Genomic DNA, 19,099 nt, shown 5'->3' with positions numbered 1-19,099 from the left:
GATGTGAGAAGTTGCACTGAAAGATCTTTTGGATCTCATCTCTCTGTCTCTCAGCGGGCTGCCAAAGCTGGACTGAGAGAACTGCTGTCTTCACAAGTCAGGACTTTTTCTTCCTTTAACATGAACAATTGTTCTTCATGAGCAGTTTCCAGCTTTACATTTCAATCAAAAGGAAAGTGCAATAAGACGCTTTGGATTTTTTTCCTCTCACGTTGCAACAACATGATTGAAAAATGAAGGATTTCTGTCTGTTCTTCACTCACAAAGAACGTTTCCATCTGCTTTGTGTGCAAAAAACAGCTAGATAATGTTTTTGAAACAAGTAAATTAACTGTTTGATCCTTTGAAAGTAGTAAAAAGCAGTTCATCCTGTATTTTTCATTAACAGTACAATACTGTAAACCTTAGTGACAGTAAAAGAAAGTTCATTTTACAGGAACAACCCTGCTGCCAGCTGTTTCCTGTTTTTACTTTGGAACTTTAAATGATGGAAATAATCTGTTTTGTTTCAGTTCCAACTAAAGTGCTTTAAACTAAATGAACTAAATGTTCCAGACTTCTTGTCCTGGTTTTGGCTTTTGTGTTGAATGATTGTTATTTCCAGCTTTATTTTGTTCTCCCCTTCCTCTTGTGTCTGTGTTGGCTTCACTTGTGTTTTCCTGCTTGTGTGATTGTTTGCTCCTCCTCACTTGGTTTCACCTGTGTCTCCTTAATCACCGCTCTTGTCTTTAGATATTCTCGCTGTGTTCGTTGTCATTTGTCGGCTCGTCTTCGTTCTCGGTCTGCTTTGTCTTTTTCCTTCTTGGTCTAGCGTCTCTGCCGGTCTCCTGTACCTGTGGAGGATTTATTGTGGATTTTGTGTTTTGCTTTTCGCCTGTCTCCTCTCCCACAGAGAAACAAGATGGATAAACCAGCCAGAATCATTCGTTTTGCCTACAGTGAAGGTCCCGGATGTGGATTTGAATGAACACCTGACGCTTGCCAGAAAGGCCCGACTCCTTAGAAGACAGAAAAAAATACAATCCACATGGACTGCAAACTGCAAAATATTCATCAAGCTGAATGGAAGACTGGAGCGAGCCAAAGTTCTAGTCATCAGGGACCTGCAGGAGCCGGATCAGGACCAATGAGACAAAAGATAATGAGGTGATGGAATACAGCCAGTAGCTAAGAAAGAAGAAATAAAAAGCACAACCAGGTCATTTCCTGAAAAGAAGCATTCATCTACATCAGGACTAGATACCTTTGCTTATACAGAGCAGAAACTGCAGGACAGAGAAAATAAGACTGATCCAGAAAAGAACTTCTCAATATTAATAACAGCTGCAGTTATTACATAGATGAGCAATTCACTAGAACTTTCCAACTAGATCTCAACATATCAATGATCCACTTTAACAGCAGAAGCCTATAAGCCAACTTCCACAGCATTATAGAAGATTTAAGACATTTCAAGAAGCAATTCAAAATCAGAGCAACATCAGAGACCTGGATCAACAGTGAGAAAGGTGTGGAGTTTGAGACTGATGGCTCTGAAGTGAATTCTAAAAACAGAGTGGATAGAAGTGGAGGAGGTGTGGCAGTATACGTGGATAAAAGAGGGAATTATAAGGTGGTGGAGAGCATGACAGCAGCTGGTGATGAGCTGCTGGAATGGATGACAGTAGAAATCTGGATCAAAGATCCAAATATTTAAAGAGAAAAAATGTAAAAGCAGTAAAAGATTCTGTTCATATGTGGAGATTTTAACATCGAGCTATTAAATCTAAAAAAACATCAAAGGACAGAGGAGTTCATCAATACTATCCACCAATCAGCAGACCTAGTAGAATCACATCTCACTGTGCCACATTAATAGCATACACGGCAGCCTCCCTGTGACTAGTGGATGCTACATTTCTACTACAGTCTTGTTCCAGTGAAGACAACATTTTCACCAACATGAAAGTAGAAGAATATTAACCAATATTATGAGGAGATGTAAGAAAGCATATTATAATAAAATACTAGAGATTATAATAAAAATAATACGAAAAAAATATATTATACCACTTGCTTTTAGTAAATGTTTTAAAAACATGTAGTTTTTTGGACCAACATTTAGTTTCACTGAATCACTTGATGTCGTTGATGCAGCAGGCACATTAAAAATTCAATATATTGAGGAACAAAGATTTATAGGAGTTTTTTCCTTGTTTAAAAGTAAAAAACAAACATACAAAAAGTTATAACTTTGTGATGTAATAATATGCAAATGAGGTACTAAGCCTTATCACACAAATCCATTTTCCAGCACATTGATAAGAGTCAGATGGATTTTTGTTGCTTTATTGTGATAATAAACCAAATGTTCAGACATTTACAGAACGCTTTATCAAAATATAGTTTTTACATGGATTTATTCAAAATAAACCACCTGTAGGAGCCACAAATGGAAGTTTTTGCATCTTCATGTCCTTGATTTGTATTTGCACACTTGATTGGCACTTGGGTGGTGGGTGTGTATGTGGGTGTGTAGGACGCAGTTAGAAGCAGGTGCACTCACCTGTTCACCTCACCTGGCTGCAGTGATCATGGGGGTAGGGTCATTTTATGGTTTAATGGTGCATGTTGACTTGTCTTGTGCTCTGGCCTTTTCTTTGCACAGACGTATGGAAACAGCTGTTAAGTGGAACTGTGCATTGTTGTGAAATAGAAAATAAATAGATTGTTAGAAATGTGGTGGAGTCTCATCAGTTTTCTCCATGTTCAGCCTCTCATGGCTTGATTTCCCTTTATCGACAGTCAGCCGCAACACCACTCATCTGTGGGATGGAGCCTTTTATTCTACATATTTACAGATAAAATGAGAATTATAAAAGAAATCTAAATAAAAGATTTTTCTGTAAGAAAAATTACTTGGCACACTGTGGAAGCATGTCACTTTGAGAAAATGGTTGTTTTAAAGCAACAACAACACACTGAGCATAAAAATGACTGAAATGTTTGTCATATGAACACATCTCTTATAGATATTGGCCATATTTGGACCAGCTAACATTGTGCTCTAGAAAACAAGCTTCAAACAATATATGATTCAAAATGGAGTTTTAAAAAGACCGGTCGAACTTCAAAGGTCGACAAAGATAAAATTAGGGGATCTGCAGTTGACGGACTTGCTATAAAATAGAAAAAATAATAATGTTTACATATTATTCACAATTGTTGTTTTTATTATATTTTCTGTTTATTCATTTATATATTTATCGGCCATTTTTATAGAGTTTTGAAAATGTGTTAGAAATATAACGTGGAAATTAACTGCAATTCTCCATCAATCCACAAGGTGGAGCTGCAACAGAAAGCAAAGCAGAAAAGTCTGTTTAAATAAGTGGTGGTGGACTTGACTTTGCCCCTCTACCCTGTATGCAGGATAAGCGGTTGACGATGATGGATGGATGGATGGATGGACTTGACTCTTGTGTCTGACTTTGGCTCAGAGCAGTTCAGACTGCAGCACTGTTGGGATTCCTCTGTCAGTCACTGCTGGATGAAGCTCTCCTCTCCACTCTACCTCCCAGTAACATGGCCCAGTCAGAGCCTCTCCACACACAAGCTGATGCTGCTGCTTCAACCTCTCTGGATCATCAGGACACAGCTGATCCTCTCTCAACACCACCACCTTTCTGATCCCTCACACTCTGACAGAGATCACCAGCTGATGAGAGAAGAAGACAGACAGCAGAAGTCATATATCAGAGTTAACAGAGACTCCCTTCATCAGCTGTCATTAGTGATGCAGCACATCCAGTATAAAGACCAGCAGGGACTTCAGTCCTGTTCAGAGCAGAAGTGGAGCGGCTGTGTAGCGCAGCCAGCTTCCTTTCAGCTCTCACATTTAAGAGTAGGCTTAAGACTTTCCTCTTTGATCAAGCTTATAGTTAGGGCTGGCTCAGGTGAGTCCTGAACCAGACCTTAGTGATGCTTTGGGCATCAGATCTGTTTACTCTGCAGGTTTCACTCAAGTCCCTGAACGCATCATGACTGCAGAGACACAGAGATATTCACTGCTCACTGTAATGATGGATTTACTGCGGTTAGGGCTCAAAGCTGTTAAAACCAGCGGCTCAGTCACATTTGAATATTTCATCTACTTTTGAAATATTACAGGACAAATCTGGAGTCTGTTCTAAAAACATTTAGATCAAACTAAAGACACATGGACAGATATATACAGTATATATATATATGATGTTAAAGGTCCTTCATGTTCATACAAACACTGAACAGCTAAACATCAGCTGTGCTTACTGGACTTACTGGACAGCAGAGGTTTCTGTCTGTAGAAAGACCACATGGTTACTAAATGTAATGATGGTTCTCTGAAATAAGAGCCAGTGATTTGCAGGCTTCAGTCAGACTGATCTCAGAGCTGTGACAAAGATGAACTGATCAATAGTTTAGTGTTGAAATGAGAGAACAAACACTTTGAGATCAGATTTGATGGTCCGACAGTTTGATGAATGAGGACCACTGTCTCTATACATCTTGTGATGCTGTCAGCTGGAATCCAGCTTTATTTCCTGGAGACATGAACACAACAACAACAGTCGTCTTCACATCAACTCAAACACATGATCACTGCCTGTTCTCTCTCTCTCTGTCTTTCTGTCCAATCCTGAAGCCTGTCACCATTCTCCTCTCACAGCTTCACTGAGGAAAGCAGCTGCTGAGAAGGTTGGAGGTTACAGGAAATACTGGATCTCTGCTTTGATACTAACTGTGTTTAGTACAATACTGCTGAAACCAGCATGAGTCCAACCCTCTACTGACCTCAGAGTCTCCAGTCTGCAGTGTGGACTCTCCTTCAGATCAGACAGCAGCTTCACTCCTGAATCCTGCAGCTCGTTGTTACTCAGGTCCAGCTCTCTCAGATGGGAGGGGTTGGACTTCAGAGCTGAGGCCAGAGAAGCAGAGCTGATCTCTGACAAACTGCAGCCCCTCAATCTGAATAAAGAATAAATGATGAAACTTTAGAAGACAATGTTCCTGCTTGAAATCATTCAGTGTTTAATAATCTGTTCAGAGCTGAAGAAGGTTTAGAATGTAGAAGTTTAGAAAATGGAAACTCCAAACACCTGAACCCAACAGGATGCAGGTTCAAACTGTAAAATACAAAAAGGTCAAAAGAGCTCTCATTAATATTAATGACAACATGCTGCTACTTCAATAAAGACGTAGTGACTTCAGCTCTTAAACTCTGCAGCTCCACCAGTGGCTCCATCTATACAAACTCATGTTGTGCAGCCAAACACAATCAAAAATCCACAGAAAGTGATTTAAGATTCCACTCAAGATCCCAAAGTTTCCAAAGATACCAAATATGTCAGGATGAACTTTGGGGAAATGTGAACAAAAGACATCTACAATATGTATTTTAGGAATAGTGGAGTCATCAAATCAAAGCTTCTTCACTTTAAACTATTCCGTCAGTATAAGCATCATATAGCTTCATCACAATGTTGGAAAAAGCTAATACTGAATACACTGCTCAAAAAATAAAGGGAACACTAAAATAACACATCCTAGATCTGAATGAATTAAATAAACTCATTAAATACTCCGTTCCCATTGTTGAATGTGCTGACAACAAAATCACACAAAAATGGATCAATGGAAATCAAATTTATCAACCCATGGAGGTCTGGATTTGGAGTCACACTCAAAATCAAAGTGGAAAACACTACAGGCCGATCCAACTTTGATGTAATGTCCTTAAAACAAGTCAAAATGAGGCTCAGTAGTGTGTGTGGCCTCCACATGCCTGTATGACCTCCCTACAACGCCTGGGCTCCTGATGAGGTGGCGGATGGTCTGAGGGATCTCCTCCCAGACCTGGACTAAAGCATCCGCCAACTCCTGGACAGTCTGTGGTGCAACGTGGCGTCGGTGGATAGAGCGAGACATGATGTCCCAGATGTGCTCAGTTGGATTCAGGTCTGGGGAACGGGCGGGCCAGTCCATAGCATCAATACCTTCCTCTTGCAGGAACTGCTGACACACTCCAGCCCCATGAGGTCTAGCATTGTCTTGCATTAGGAGGAACCGCACCAGCATATGGTCTCACAAGGGGTCTGAGGATCTCATCTCGGTACTTAATGGTGGTCAGGCTACCTCTGGCGAGCACATGGAGGGCTGTGCGGCCCCCCCAAAGAACTGCCACCCCACACCATCACTGACCCACCGCCAAACCGGTCATGCTGGAGGATGTAGCAGGCAGCAGAACGTTCTCCACGGCGTCTCCAGACTCTGTCACGTCTGTCACATGTGCTCAGTGTGAACCTGCTTTCATCTGTGAAGAGCACAGGGCGCCGGTGGCGAATTTGCCAATCTTGGTGTTCTCTGGCAAACGTCCTGCACAGTGTTGGGCTGTAAGCACAACCCCCACCTGTGGACGTCGGGCCCTCATACCACCCTCATGGAGTCTGTTTCTGACCGTTTGAGCAGACACATGCACATTTGTGGCCTGCTGGAGGTCATTTTGCAGGGCTCTGGCAGAGCTCCTCCTGCTCCTCCTCGCACAAAGGCGGAGGTAGCGGTCCTGCTGCTGGGTTGTCGCCCTCCTACGGCCTCCTCCACGTCTCCTGATGTACTGGCCTGTCTCCTGGTGGCGCCTCCGTGCTCTGGACGCTACGCTGACACAGCAAACCTTCTTGCCACAGCTCGCATTGATGTGCCATCCTGGATGAGCTGCACTACCTGAGCCACTTGTGTGGGTTGTAGACTCCGTCTCATGCTACCACTAGAGTGAGAGCACCGCCAGCATTCAAAAGTGACCAAAACATCAGCCAGGAAGCACAGGAACTGAGAAGTGGTCTGTGGTTACCACCTGCAGAACCACTCCTTTATTGGGGGTGTCTTGCTAATTGCCTATAATTTCCACCTGTTGTCTTTTCCATTTGCACAACATGTGAATGACATGAGAGATGATTTACTTCTTCATTGAATTTGTAAGAGCCATTTTGGCACATATGGTATTTGCTAAATTGTTGTTAAACACCTCCTATATGTTCATGGGTTATGCAGAATTTCTTTTTGTTTTTGATATTGTGTTTTTGTACCCGTTGATTGGGTGGGTTAGTAATTTCGCTACGCATGGGCAGGAGGAAAAAAGTAACACGGGTGAAGGGAGGAGAGATCTGCAAGAGCTCTGTATCGTAACAAGTTTTTGACCGCGTTTTGCAAAAGGTTTTTGAGTAACTTTTGGTGAACTGTACTGGGCTGGTAATGGACCAAGCCTTTTTTGTATACTCCGAATTAAAAAGGTACACTCAATTTTCTTGTCACTTTTTCTGGATTTTTTAATTATAAATAATGAATAAATTTAATGAATAAAAAGTGAATTATCCAGTGGACATTTTTCTTGTTATATTAAGCTTTTAAATGTGGAGCTCAACATAGCTCTACCACAGCCAATGGACTAAACCACTGAAGAAGAAAAGAGGCTTTAGCATTAAGATACTCAGTGTGGATCAGTATAATATCAACCTTATGTCTGCACTTTAGTGTCACCACAACTTTCACATCATATTAATCTCAGAAAAGAAGGAAAAAATGGTGTCTGACCTCAGAGTCTCCAGTCTGCAGTGTGGACTCTCCAGAAAACCACACAGCAGCTTCACTCCTGAATCCTGTAGCTTGTTTTCACTCAGCTCCAGCTCTCTCAGATGGGAGGGGTTGGACTTCAGAGCTGAGGCCAGAGAAGCACAGCTGATCTCTGACAATCTGCAGCCCCTCAATCTAAATAAAGACAAAAATTATGCATAAAAAATCCATTTCTAATCCAATCAGATGTGTTCAGGTTTTAAATGTGGAGCTCAAAATTTACTATGTCCTAATCAATAAGCTTCTACCTCAAATGAGTAGAGGGACTTCGTCATTGTGTTATTGTGGATCATCATAATGTCAGCCTTCTACAGACATCTTGTCAGCACAACATTCATACACCTGTTCATGTCAACACAGATTAATAACATGCTGCTAATCATGGACAGTCTGGAATAATAATAAAAATAACTAGAACTGCAAGGAGTTGTAAGTGGGGTCCAAGCTTCCCGGCGCAAGCCGCCCCCCTGGCCCCGCGGAGGGCGTGCGAGTTGGTCCAGGTGCTCCGCCGTCGTGCCGCATAAGGTCCCCACGTTTGGTGTTGATGGGCCGTTCCAAACAGAGGCAAAAGGTCCTGCCTTTGAAAATGCCATAGGAATGTATGAGATTTAGCGAGAGATTTCAGATTCACTTTTAGCACCTACTTTTGACTGAACTGCACCAAAATTGTCATTTGTGGTCAGGGCCCCATGGGGAACAATTGCCCCAAATTTGGTATCAATTGGAGTTGTGGTTCTGGAGATGTAAAATGCATGCAATTTTTTCGAATAACGCCTATAACTAGGAGCTAACTGTACCAAATTTTGCACAGCACCTCAGGGGGGCATGACACATAAGGTCCTCAAGTTGTGTGTTGATCGGCCTTTCCAAGCCTGAGATATGTTATACTTCCTGTTTTTAGCATTTTCGCAAAGATTTGTTAGCTTGCAATTGGGACGTTTTTCAAAATCAAAATTCCCTCTACAAACTTTGCTCGGCTCAGTCCAGAGATGGTCCATGCCAAGTTTCGTGCTGATCGGACTTACGGCTTCGGAGGAGTTAATTAAAATAGGTATTCCAGTTTTCGCGATTTCGCGCAATGAAAACGTCATCGCACAGAGGTGTGTCCTATACCATCGGAATCGGCAGCATCCCCCAAACACGTAGAGGTAAGGTTTATGAATGTGCAATGTAGTGAGCCGTAGTTATCCTGCAAAATGTCCTTTGGTTGAAAATCCCATTGAAATGAATGGGGTTTATAGATTATAGCGCCACCTTTTGGCCCAAGTGCACTAAATTTTTCAGGTGTCATCGGGGCCCCATTGGGAACAATTTAGCCAAATTTGGTGTCAATCGAACTTGTGTTTATGGAGATATAAAATGCATGTAAGTCAATGAGATTTTTTTATTACGTCTGCAATAACAGCGCCACCTATGGGTATATTTGGGTGAACTTCGGTGCCTGTAGTAAGAGGACCATGCTGAACAATTCGGCACTGGTTTTATGTCAGTGTGAGTTGTGGTTGTAGAGGAACAATTTTCTTGGATTAAATAGCGCCACCTAGGGGCGAGTTGCACCAAATTTTGCACAGGCCCTCAGGGGGCGTCCCACATTAACACTCCAAATTTGGTGTCGATCAGCCATTCCAAAGTGAAGATATGCCATCATTTTCTGTTAGTAGCGTTTTTCGCAAACATTTGCGAAATTTTTTGTTGGATCAAAATTTCCTCTACGAACTTTCATCAGCTTGGTCCAGAGATTATCCGTTATTGCGGCGTCGGAGGAGTTAAATAACATAGGTTTTTCAGTTTTCGCAATGTAGCGTAAAAAAGTCTAGGCGGAAATGGGCGTGGCCTATACCACGAGATTCAGCTCGATCCCCCGAACGTGCCGATATAAGGTTTTTTGATATTCGCCTTCGTAGGCGGGAGTTCCAAGCCCTAACGCGTTGACCTTGCTTGTAGCGCCCCCTAAAGGTAGAAGTGTGCAGATTTTTGTGCCTGATTTTTGCGCCTGCAATGCCTTGCATTCGCGGGTTCCCAGCCCACTCGGGCTTGGACCCCTAATAATAAAAATGAGAACGATCACAATAGGGTTCCCAGCTCCGCTGGTACTGGGAACCGCGATGCCTTGCTGTCCAGTCGCCAGTCCTCATCCCTATGGCCCAGTCGCCGGACCTCAGCCCACGTGTCCTTCCATGGTCTCCAGCCATGCTGTCCAGTCGCTGGTCAGATCGATTCCAGCTCCACGTGTCCAGTCCATAGTTCCTGCTTCCCTGTCGCTGGTCCTCAGCACAGCAGCTCTGTCTGTGGTTCCCTGTTCAGCTGCTTTGCCGGCGGTCATTGGTTCCTTTGTCGGCCTCTGGTGGGTCCCTGCCGTCATCAGTGACCTCTGCTGAGACCTCTGGTGACGTCTCACCGTTGCCGCCAGCCTCCTGTGGGTCTGCATCATCATCACCAACCTCAGGCAAGACCTCCGGAGAGGTTTAACCTTCATTGGTCTCCTGTCTGACCTCGGGAGAGCTGCTGCTCTCGCTGACAACCTTGCCATGGAGTCTGCTCCTTGGACTGCCTTTGTTTTGTTTTTCTGGCTCACATCCTGTCCTCCCACTGACCACCGTGGTTGGGTCTTGGACTTTTGTTCTTGTTGGGTCGGTTTTTGGTTTAGGAATGTCGGGGGACGTTCCTTGGGGGAGGGGTACTGTTACACTGCCTGTCTGATCAGCCCTGTATAGCTTAGGTCTCAGTTTTGTTTATTAGTCGGTTGGGTCTGTTATTTAGTCTTTGTTTTGGGTTCAGCCTGTGGGTTGTCTTCTGTCCAGTTTACTCTGTTCTGTCTTGTGGAGTTGGTCTGTCTTGTCTGTTCTGGGTTTTAAGTTCCAGTTAGAGTCTTGTCTTGTGTTTTCCAACCTATTAGTGTCTGTCTGTTTTCCCCTGCTGTCTCTCAGTCTCATCTCGGTCACCTGTGGTTCTCCCGCCCTGCTCATTGGAACCCCCAGGCCCTAAATACCCCAAAAGGAGGGGTGTGAAAGGTTTGCTACATAAAACACATCTTATTTCCACTCCGAGTGCTGTTTGGGATGTTTTGGCCATAAAACCCACAATCTCTGGTGAAGTTGAGATAAAACACTGTTAAAATGACAATATTACCCTTCAGAAGAGGCAGTACAGTCTCAAAATCCTTTCTGTGAACACAGAATGTCTCGCCATTTTAACTTGCCTTATTATTATTATCATCATTAGAATTATTGTTATACAATCCAATTTCCCAGCTCCTGAGCCAAGTATTGAATTAAATTTGAAGTAAAGTTTGAGTAATCAAAGTTATCTTCAGTTTTCCTTCATGAAACCAGTGTCCCAGAGGACAAAAGTAGTATTACATGCCATTGTTCTCCCTCTCCATGTGATCAATTTACATTGCCGTCTGTATTATTAAGCAATTACTAACTAACTGATCACTAGTAAAGAATTGTATAATTATTAAGCCATACATAAGGAGTCTTGAAGGCCATGGGTGAATGGAAATTCAGGTGGTGCCCCAAACAGGTGCTTATAATATAATATTTTCAAATATTATTCCGAACTTTATTAACAAAGAGTAGATCCGCTACATTGGATTATGGACTCAGCCACTCCGTAGTAAGTGTGCTCGCTTTGTGTTTAAATAAAACTTTCTGAACTGAACCTGCTCTGTGTCCTGTGTTTGGGTCCTCCAACCTGCTCAACCCTACAAAACCGTGACGGCTTCATCCTCAGTCGTCTTTAGAACTGGATCAACATGAATCCAGTTTTAGTTCAGAGTGACAAACCTTTAAGAGCTGTTGTAATTTGTAGGGGAATGAAGGAAATTTAAAGCTTCTGTTATGGATTTAAATTTGGTAGATATACACATGAACTGACCTCAGAGTCTCCAGTCTACAGTTTGGACTCTCCAGTCCAGCAGACAGCAGCTTCACTCCTGAATCCACCAGGCGGTTTCCACTCAGGTCCAGCTCTCTCAGATGGGAGGGGTTGGACTTCAGAGCTGAGGCCACAACATCACAGAGAGTCATTGAGAGTCCACAGTCACAAAGTCTGTGATGAAAGAGAATATAAAATTTAAAATATAACTAGAAATGGCATTCACTAAAGTAAATGCATGTGAGAGCTGTCAGCTGTGACTGCTACCAATGATGCTATGACTATAACTGAATGCTAGACCATGCAATAGACCGTTTAAGTCACGCTGTCACAACCAACTGACAGTGCAGACCCTTTGTTGCTTGGTCTTGCCTCTGCTTGCATTCTTTTGCTGAATTTTTCTATTTTTTCCTGCTAGAAATTATGACAAGCTGCTCTTGGATGGATAGCTTGATTATATATATATATATATATATATATATATATATACACACACACATACATACATACATACATACATACATACATACACACACACACACAGTCATCATTGGCAGTTTACACACTCTTCCTTTTAATGAACTCCTCCTCCTTAGAGATTTATTCAGACCACTGATCAAAACCAGACCCACTCGGGTTGGGACCCCTAATAAATCCAGTCGCACAAATGGGCTCACACTCTAGTGGGCATCACATGTGCTGCTGTTTTCTCTGCATATCTTGCCTTTAGTGTTGCTGCTGTGAAATGGTGCGGAAAGGAAACACATTGTCTGACAGTTTGTGTTTGTAAACTGATATCATTTCTCACATTAAGCTTTAAAAATCAGTGAACATTACTAAAGTATCTTTGGAATTTACCACTTTACAGACCAGTCCATTCAAATCCTAAGAGAGAGCTTCCTTACTGTTTCTAAATCAAACAAATTTCTAATGCAGCAAAACACATGAAGAGACATTCATTGTTGGAACTAAAAATGTAAAGTGACACCTTTTATTTAATGAGGATGGAGAGGGGAATGTTCTGTTCTCTCTTCAAGAGGGAGGATGGCCTCCCCTCACATCCTCTCAAATCAAACAATAATTAGAGAAAATGGACAGAACAGTCCTTCATATGAAATAGCTCCCAAACTGCAGAGAAAAACTAGAAGAGCAATAACTGCATGAAAGCTTCAAGTGCCGTTAGCTCCAGCAGATCACAGATACGACATGTCTGTGTAGAAGAAGAACAAGAAACAGACACAGTATAGAAACAGAGTGCAGACACTGGATCAGTGGAAAAATAAAAAGACTGCTGGGATAAAATGATGACTGTCAAAACATCTTCAGCACAAACTCTTTATCCTCAAGTTTTCCTGCTGGATTTGTATCAAGCCTCCATCACCCAAAGAAAGATAGAAGATGATAGAAGATACTTGTGTCACTAACTTGATGGATAGAAACACAGAAATGATGTTTGTAGACATTTGGAGTTTAACACATGTAGAATTATTGCAATAAGCAGCTTTAATACTAGTTTAGGAAACTTTTATAGTGTGGAGGTTTTATATTGAGCGAGTGTGTAAAGTGTGTATCTTTACTGTAATACTGATGCTTCAGCTTTACAGTGTTGATAATCACATCTGGACTTACCGAGCCTTTCTGCAGTTCCTCAAAGCTGGAATCAGTCTCCGTCTTCCCTGGTCTGATGTGTTGTACTTCTTCAGGTCCAACTCATCCAGAACCTCCTCTGACATCTGCAGCATGTAGGCCAGAGCTGAGCAGTGGATCTCAGAGAGTTTCTTCTCTGATCTGTTCTCTGACTTCAGGAACTCTTGGATCTCCTGATGTACTGAGTGGTCGTTCATCTCCGTCAGACAGTGGAAGATGTTGATGCTTCTGTCAGGAGAGATAGAGTACATGTTCATATTCTTCAGGTTGTTGATGGCTCTCTGGATGATTTCTGGACTGTTGTCTGTCCGACCCAGCAGGCCTCCTAAGAGTCTCTGGTTGGACTCCAGAGAGAGGCCATGAAGGAAGCGAACAAACAGGTCCAGGTGGCCATTTTTACTTTGGAGAGATGCCTTCATGGAACTCCTCAGGAAGACATCCAGGGTTGAATCAAAGTATTTTTCCCCTAGCAAGTCCTTCATTACTTCTGTATTTCTGCTGGTGTAACAGTGGAACATGTAGACTGCAGCCAGAAACTCCTGAACGCTCAGATGAACAAAGCAGTAGACTGTTTTCTGGGAGATCACACTCTCTCTTTTGAAGATCTCTGTACAAACTCCTGAGTACACCGAGGCCTCTGTGACATCAAGACCATAATGCTCCAGGTCTTCTTGGTAGAACATGATGTTTCCTTTCTCCAGCTGTTTAAACGCCAGCCTCCCCAGCTTCAGAAGAACCTTCCTGTCAGCCTCCGTCAGCTCCTGTGGACTCGTCTCATGTCCCTCATCGTACTTCTGCTTCTTCCTCTTTATCTGAACCAGCAGGAAGTGTGAGTACAGGTCAGTCAGGGTCTTGGGCAGCTCTCCTCTCTGCTCTGTAGTCAACATGTGCTCCAGAACTGTAGCAGTGATCCAGCAGAAGACTGGGATTAGACACATGATGTGGAGGCTCCTGGAGGTCTTGATGTGTGAGATGATTCTGCTGGACAGCTCTTCATCACTGACTCTCCTCCTGAAGTACTCCTCCTTCTGGGCGTCAGTGAAGCCTCGTACTTCTGTTACCCTGCCAACACGTGAAGGAGGGATCTGATTGGCCGCCGCAGGTCTGGAAGTTATCCAGACGAGAGCCGAGGGAAGCAGATTCCCCTTGATGAGGTTTGCCAGCAGCAGGTTGACTGATGACTTCTCTGTGACATCAGACACAACCTCACTGTTGTTGAAATCCAATGAAAGTCTGCTTTCATCCAGGCCGTCAAAGATGAACAACAGTTTACAGACGGCGAGCTTCTCTGCTGGGACCTTCTGTAATGTTGGATGGAAAACATGGAGCAGCGTGAGGAGACTGTGCCGCTCATCTTTGATCAAGTTCAGCTCCCTGAACGAGAGCAGAACCAGCAGACTGACATCTTGGTTTTCCGAGCCCTCTGCCCAGTCCAGAGTGAACTTCTGCACCGAGAAGGTTTTTCCAACGCCAGCGACGCCGTTGGTCAGAACCACTCTGATGGCTCTCTGTTGGCCGGGTAAGGCTTTAAAGATGTCCTGGCACCTGATTGGAGTGTCATGGAGGCTCTTCTTCTTGGAAGCTGTCTCAAGCTGCCTCACCTCATGCTGGGTATTAACCTCTTCACTCTGTCCCTCTGTGATGTAGAGCTCAGTGTAGATCCTGTTGAGGAGGGTTCCACTTCCTGTTTCATCACTTCCTTCAGTCACACGTTCACATCTCCTCCTCAGACTGATCTTATGTTCATCTAAAACCTCCTGCAGACTGCCATCCACTGTCACAGAAGAAAGAATCATTAGTAGGAATTATTCATTAGTACCAACATAAAAACAACCAGTAAGAAAAATGAATCCTATTGAAAATGTTTCTGATTGGCTGAGACAGCAACATTTTAAATGCTGCGAGGCAAAGAAACCAAGAATCCTGTTTTCAGACATGAGGACATCAGCAGACAGATGGACAGTCTTACTTTGTACAGAGCTGCTCTGATTGGCTGTCTGCAGTCCAGCTCTGGATCTTTTTCCACACTGGGGACAGGAGGAGTGTCCTGATGAAGCAGACTGGTCCCAGTATGAGGTGATGCACCGTCTGCAGAACCAGTGTCCACAGCTGGTAGAGACTGGATCCTTCAGGACGTCCTGACACAAAGCACAGCAGGACGGCTGCTCCTCCACAGAAACATGACTCCTCTTCCTCTCTCTGTGAAGACATGTTGTCATGGTTTTGGCTTTGAGGGTTATTATTTCCTCTTTTATTATGTTAAATGCTTCCTCTTGAGTCTTTGTGTTTCCTGTTTTACTTTGGTATTTTCCTCTCATCTGGTTTCGGGTCACTTGGCTTCCCCCTTGTTTGATTGTCTGCTCCTCCCTGATTAAGTTCACCTGTGTCTCATTATCTTGTGCTCACTAGTATATTTAGTCTTGCCTGTTCCTCAGTGTATTTTGTCTGCAGTTCAAGCCCTGTCCCTCGTGTTAGTTTCCTCCTGGACTATATATTTCCTTGTGCTGTTGAACTGCCTGTTTTTGGACTTTTGATTCTTGCAAGCTCCCTACTGGATCCGTTTGCTCCTTGGACTTCTTTCCTGCTTTTTTTTTTTTTTTTTTATCTCTGCCGGCCAATTCACCAGCCTGTCAGTTTCTTGCCCCAGTTGACATTATTAAATCTCTGAACAGTACATACTCTGCCTCTGTTGTCTGTATTTGGGCCAGATCTCCTGTGTTCCTGCTCCCTTATTATACATTTCTTTTGAACTAAAATGATTTGTTGCTTGTTGTTGTAAATATCCAGATCTGGCTGACACTGTGTAGAAGCTCAGATGGCCACAGAGAACAGGAAAAGTGTTGTTACTTTTCTGCTTGAATTCAACTTTCAGTCAGTAATGAAGATGATTGTTCTTTATTTCAGCTCTCCTGATTTCAGAAACACTAATTAACAGCTTTTCCTGTCTTTTCCACTTACTAATGATTCAAAGCAAAGTGTTCATCAAGGTGAGCAAAGCTGAACTACAAATGCTTTTTCACCACATGTTGCACAATTATGATCTGAAGTGATTCAAGATGCATCTGGTGGATCAGAACAGCTGATCTGAGGAAGAGCCAAACAGCTCAGTGTTTAGAGGACAAATAGGAGAAAAAGACCCATTTGAAGCAGATTCTTTCTGATTCTGAATCGTTCTAAATCTTTACAGCGACGTCAACGTGAGGGCAAAAATATAGGAACATTTTCTTGAAGTGTAAATTCTGAAATGGAGGTTCAGGTGTTCCATCTTAGTTTGAAACAGTATCTGCACTAACAGTTCTTTTAGCACAACATTTTGTCTTCATCATCATCTTCCATCAGGTCAGTTTACAGTAAAAACAGTTTCTTACTTTGTGTCTGAGGGTCCAGGTTCAGGACTGAAGTGTGGAGGATTTCCTTTGGACTCTGCTCTCTGTCTGTTGGACTGAACTCTGCAAACACCAAGATGTTTTTATTCAGATCACATGAATCCTTGATATATTCTCTGATGAAGCCATTTGGGAAGCTCTAAACACACAAACTGCTGCTGCTGTGGATCATTAGGAGCGGGGGGGGGGGGTGTACCGGTGTTCACGAGAGAGAGGGAGAGAGAGAGAGAAAGAGGGAGCGAGCCAGGAGGTGCTGCACGAATATATGCTCCTCAGTACAGCTCCTTAATCAATATTGATTTTTAATATGTCTAGTAAAAATTTGGAAAATCAATATGTGGCAGTCTGCGTTGATAATTATCCAAATTATAGGCTAATTATGGGAAACACTGCTCTCATAGAACCTGTGGTACCACACAGTACATGTCCTATGTGATATAGTACCAAAGAAAAGGATCAATGCTTCTGAGTAAATATTTAAAGCTCAATTGTAATCTTTTTCTTATTTTAGAGAACACATAACAGTGTCTATATCAGGGTAACATGTACACAGTAAAGAAAAAATGCAAGACAAGAATACAAAACACAAAATACTAGAGTAAAGCAAATTTAAAATACTGTATCATCTGTACATAAGACATTTATCAAACACATAATTAGTCTTAAAAGCATTTGTATTCTTAATATCAGTCCACCCATTTCTTCTTGTGAATGTGGAATTTCCAAAATAATAAAACAAAAAATAGTAGGCACCTTTTTCCTACTCATTACTTTACAACTACAAAACATAATACATAAGAATGTCTATATCCTGAAACTGAATTGTTTGTCAAGTTTTCCTTCTCATATAATAATAAACATCCAGCTAAAAAATTTTACTACATAGATGCTGGGAGAACTGCCCAAATGTCAAATAATTGTTGCGAAATATATCTCCTCATGCCGTGAACTGAAGACAACCAGTGGAAACTCAGACTGATAAATAATTGTACTCATTTTCAAATTATTATTATTTTGATTGCTTGATATTTTAGTAAATGTTTTGTTTTTAAATTTCACATTTGAAACTTTTTAAATTTATTTTATTAATTCATATTTTTTTATTTTTTGTCTATTAATATACACACACACTTGTTTCATTTATTGATTTTAAATTTTTAATATATCTTTTTTTCACTTTTTTTTTTTAAACAGACACACACACACACACACACACTGACTGCTGTATTTACTTATTTAATGAAATTAATTGTTCTTATGTCATTTATATGTAGCTTTGGCAATAGTGTTGTTAGACATTCATGTCAATAAAGCTGATTTGATTTGATACAGTGATAAATAAATGTCAGATTGTTTATTCTTGTAATTCACAGAAAGTGCAAGAAAACTCAATATAATTCTAAATCTTGAATTTCCCTCAGGATTAATAAAGTCTCTATCACTGTATATAAAAAGATAAATATCACTTCTCATACAGAGGCACGCAGCATATGACGTCATCAATGTCCTAACGTCAGGCCAGAGCCGTTAACGGAAACTTCTAGTCAAGTCATCAAGGGAGAAGGGTCCAGCTGCAGCCCGCAGACATAGACATATATAGATGTTTGTCTATATACAGTGGGTACGGAAAGTATTCAGACCCCTTTAAATTTTTCACTCTTTGTTTCATTGCAGCCATTTTCCAAAAATCAAAAAAGTTCATTTTATTTCTCAGTAATGTACACTCAGCAGCCCATCTTGACAGAAAAAAACAGAAATGTAGAAATTTTTGCAAATTTATTAAAAAAGAAAAACTGAAATATCACATGGTCATAAGTATTCAGACCCTTTGCTCAGTATTTAGTAAAAGCACCCTTTTGATCTAATACAGCCATGAGTCGTTTTGGGAAAGATGCAACAAGTTTTTCACATCTGGATTTGGGTATCCTCTGCCATTCCTCCTTGCAGATCCTCTCCAGTTCTGTCAGGTTGGATGGTAAACGTTGGTGGACAGCCATTTTCAGGTCTCTCCAGAGATGCTCAATTGGGTTTAAGTCAGGGCTCTGGCTGGGCCATTCAAGAACAGCCACGGAGTTGTTGTGAAGCCACTCCTTCGTTATTTTAGCGGTGCGCTTAGGGTCATTGTCTTGTTGGAAGGTAAACCTTGGCCCAGTCTGAGGTCCAGAGCACTCTGGAAAAGGTTTTCATCCAGGATATCCCTGTACTTGGCCGCATTCATCTTTCCCTCGATTGCAACCGGTCGTCCTGTCCCTGCAGCTGAAAAACACCCCCACAGCATGATGCTGCCACCACCATGCTTCACTGTTGAGACTGTATTGGACAGGTGATGAGCAGTGCCTGGTTCTCTCCACACATACCGCTTAGAATTAAGGCCAAAAAGTTCTATCTTGTACTCATCAGACCAGAGGATCTTATTTATCACCATCTTGGAGTCCTTCAGGTGTTGTTTAGCAAACTCCATGCGGGCTTTCATGTGTCTTGCACTGAGGAGAGGCTTCCGTCGGGCCACTCTGCCATAAAGCCCCGACTGGTGGATTGCTGCA

General features: G+C 42.2%; 1 protein-coding gene across 1 annotated transcript; it reads right to left on the bottom strand.

Moving 5' to 3' along the window:
• Positions 1-11,477: 11,477 nt before the first annotated feature.
• Positions 11,478-14,981, bottom strand: LOC119896054 (protein NLRC3-like). Its single transcript, XM_038709534.1, has 2 exons — positions 13,153-14,981; positions 11,478-11,697 (listed from the first exon to the last, which is right to left on the bottom strand). The coding sequence occupies exons 1-2, from the start codon at positions 14,964-14,966 to the stop codon at positions 11,493-11,495; spliced, it is 2,019 nt and encodes a 672-aa protein (XP_038565462.1). The 5' UTR covers positions 14,967-14,981; the 3' UTR covers positions 11,478-11,492.
• Between the last annotated feature and the right edge of the window lie 4,118 nt (positions 14,982-19,099).

Source organism: Micropterus salmoides, unplaced genomic scaffold (genome assembly GCF_014851395.1).
Source record: "Micropterus salmoides isolate LMB-PRFRI ecotype aquatic unplaced genomic scaffold, ASM1485139v1 Ms_hic_scaffold_9, whole genome shotgun sequence".
NCBI classification, from domain to species: Eukaryota; Metazoa; Chordata; class Actinopteri; order Centrarchiformes; family Centrarchidae; genus Micropterus; species Micropterus salmoides.
This window is presented reverse-complemented; position numbering and strand designations above follow the sequence as displayed.

Bases quoted from the DNA above. Each gene is read 5' to 3' on its own strand.
- LOC119896054 (XM_038709534.1), bottom strand. From the start codon at position 14,966: ATGATTCTTTCTTCTGTGACAGTGGATGGCAGTCTGCAGGAGGTTTTA. The intron at 11,698-13,152 runs GTAAGTCCAGAT...CTTTCATCACAG, and splicing joins AGGAACTGCAGAAAGGCTCG to ACTTTGTGACTGTGGACTCT.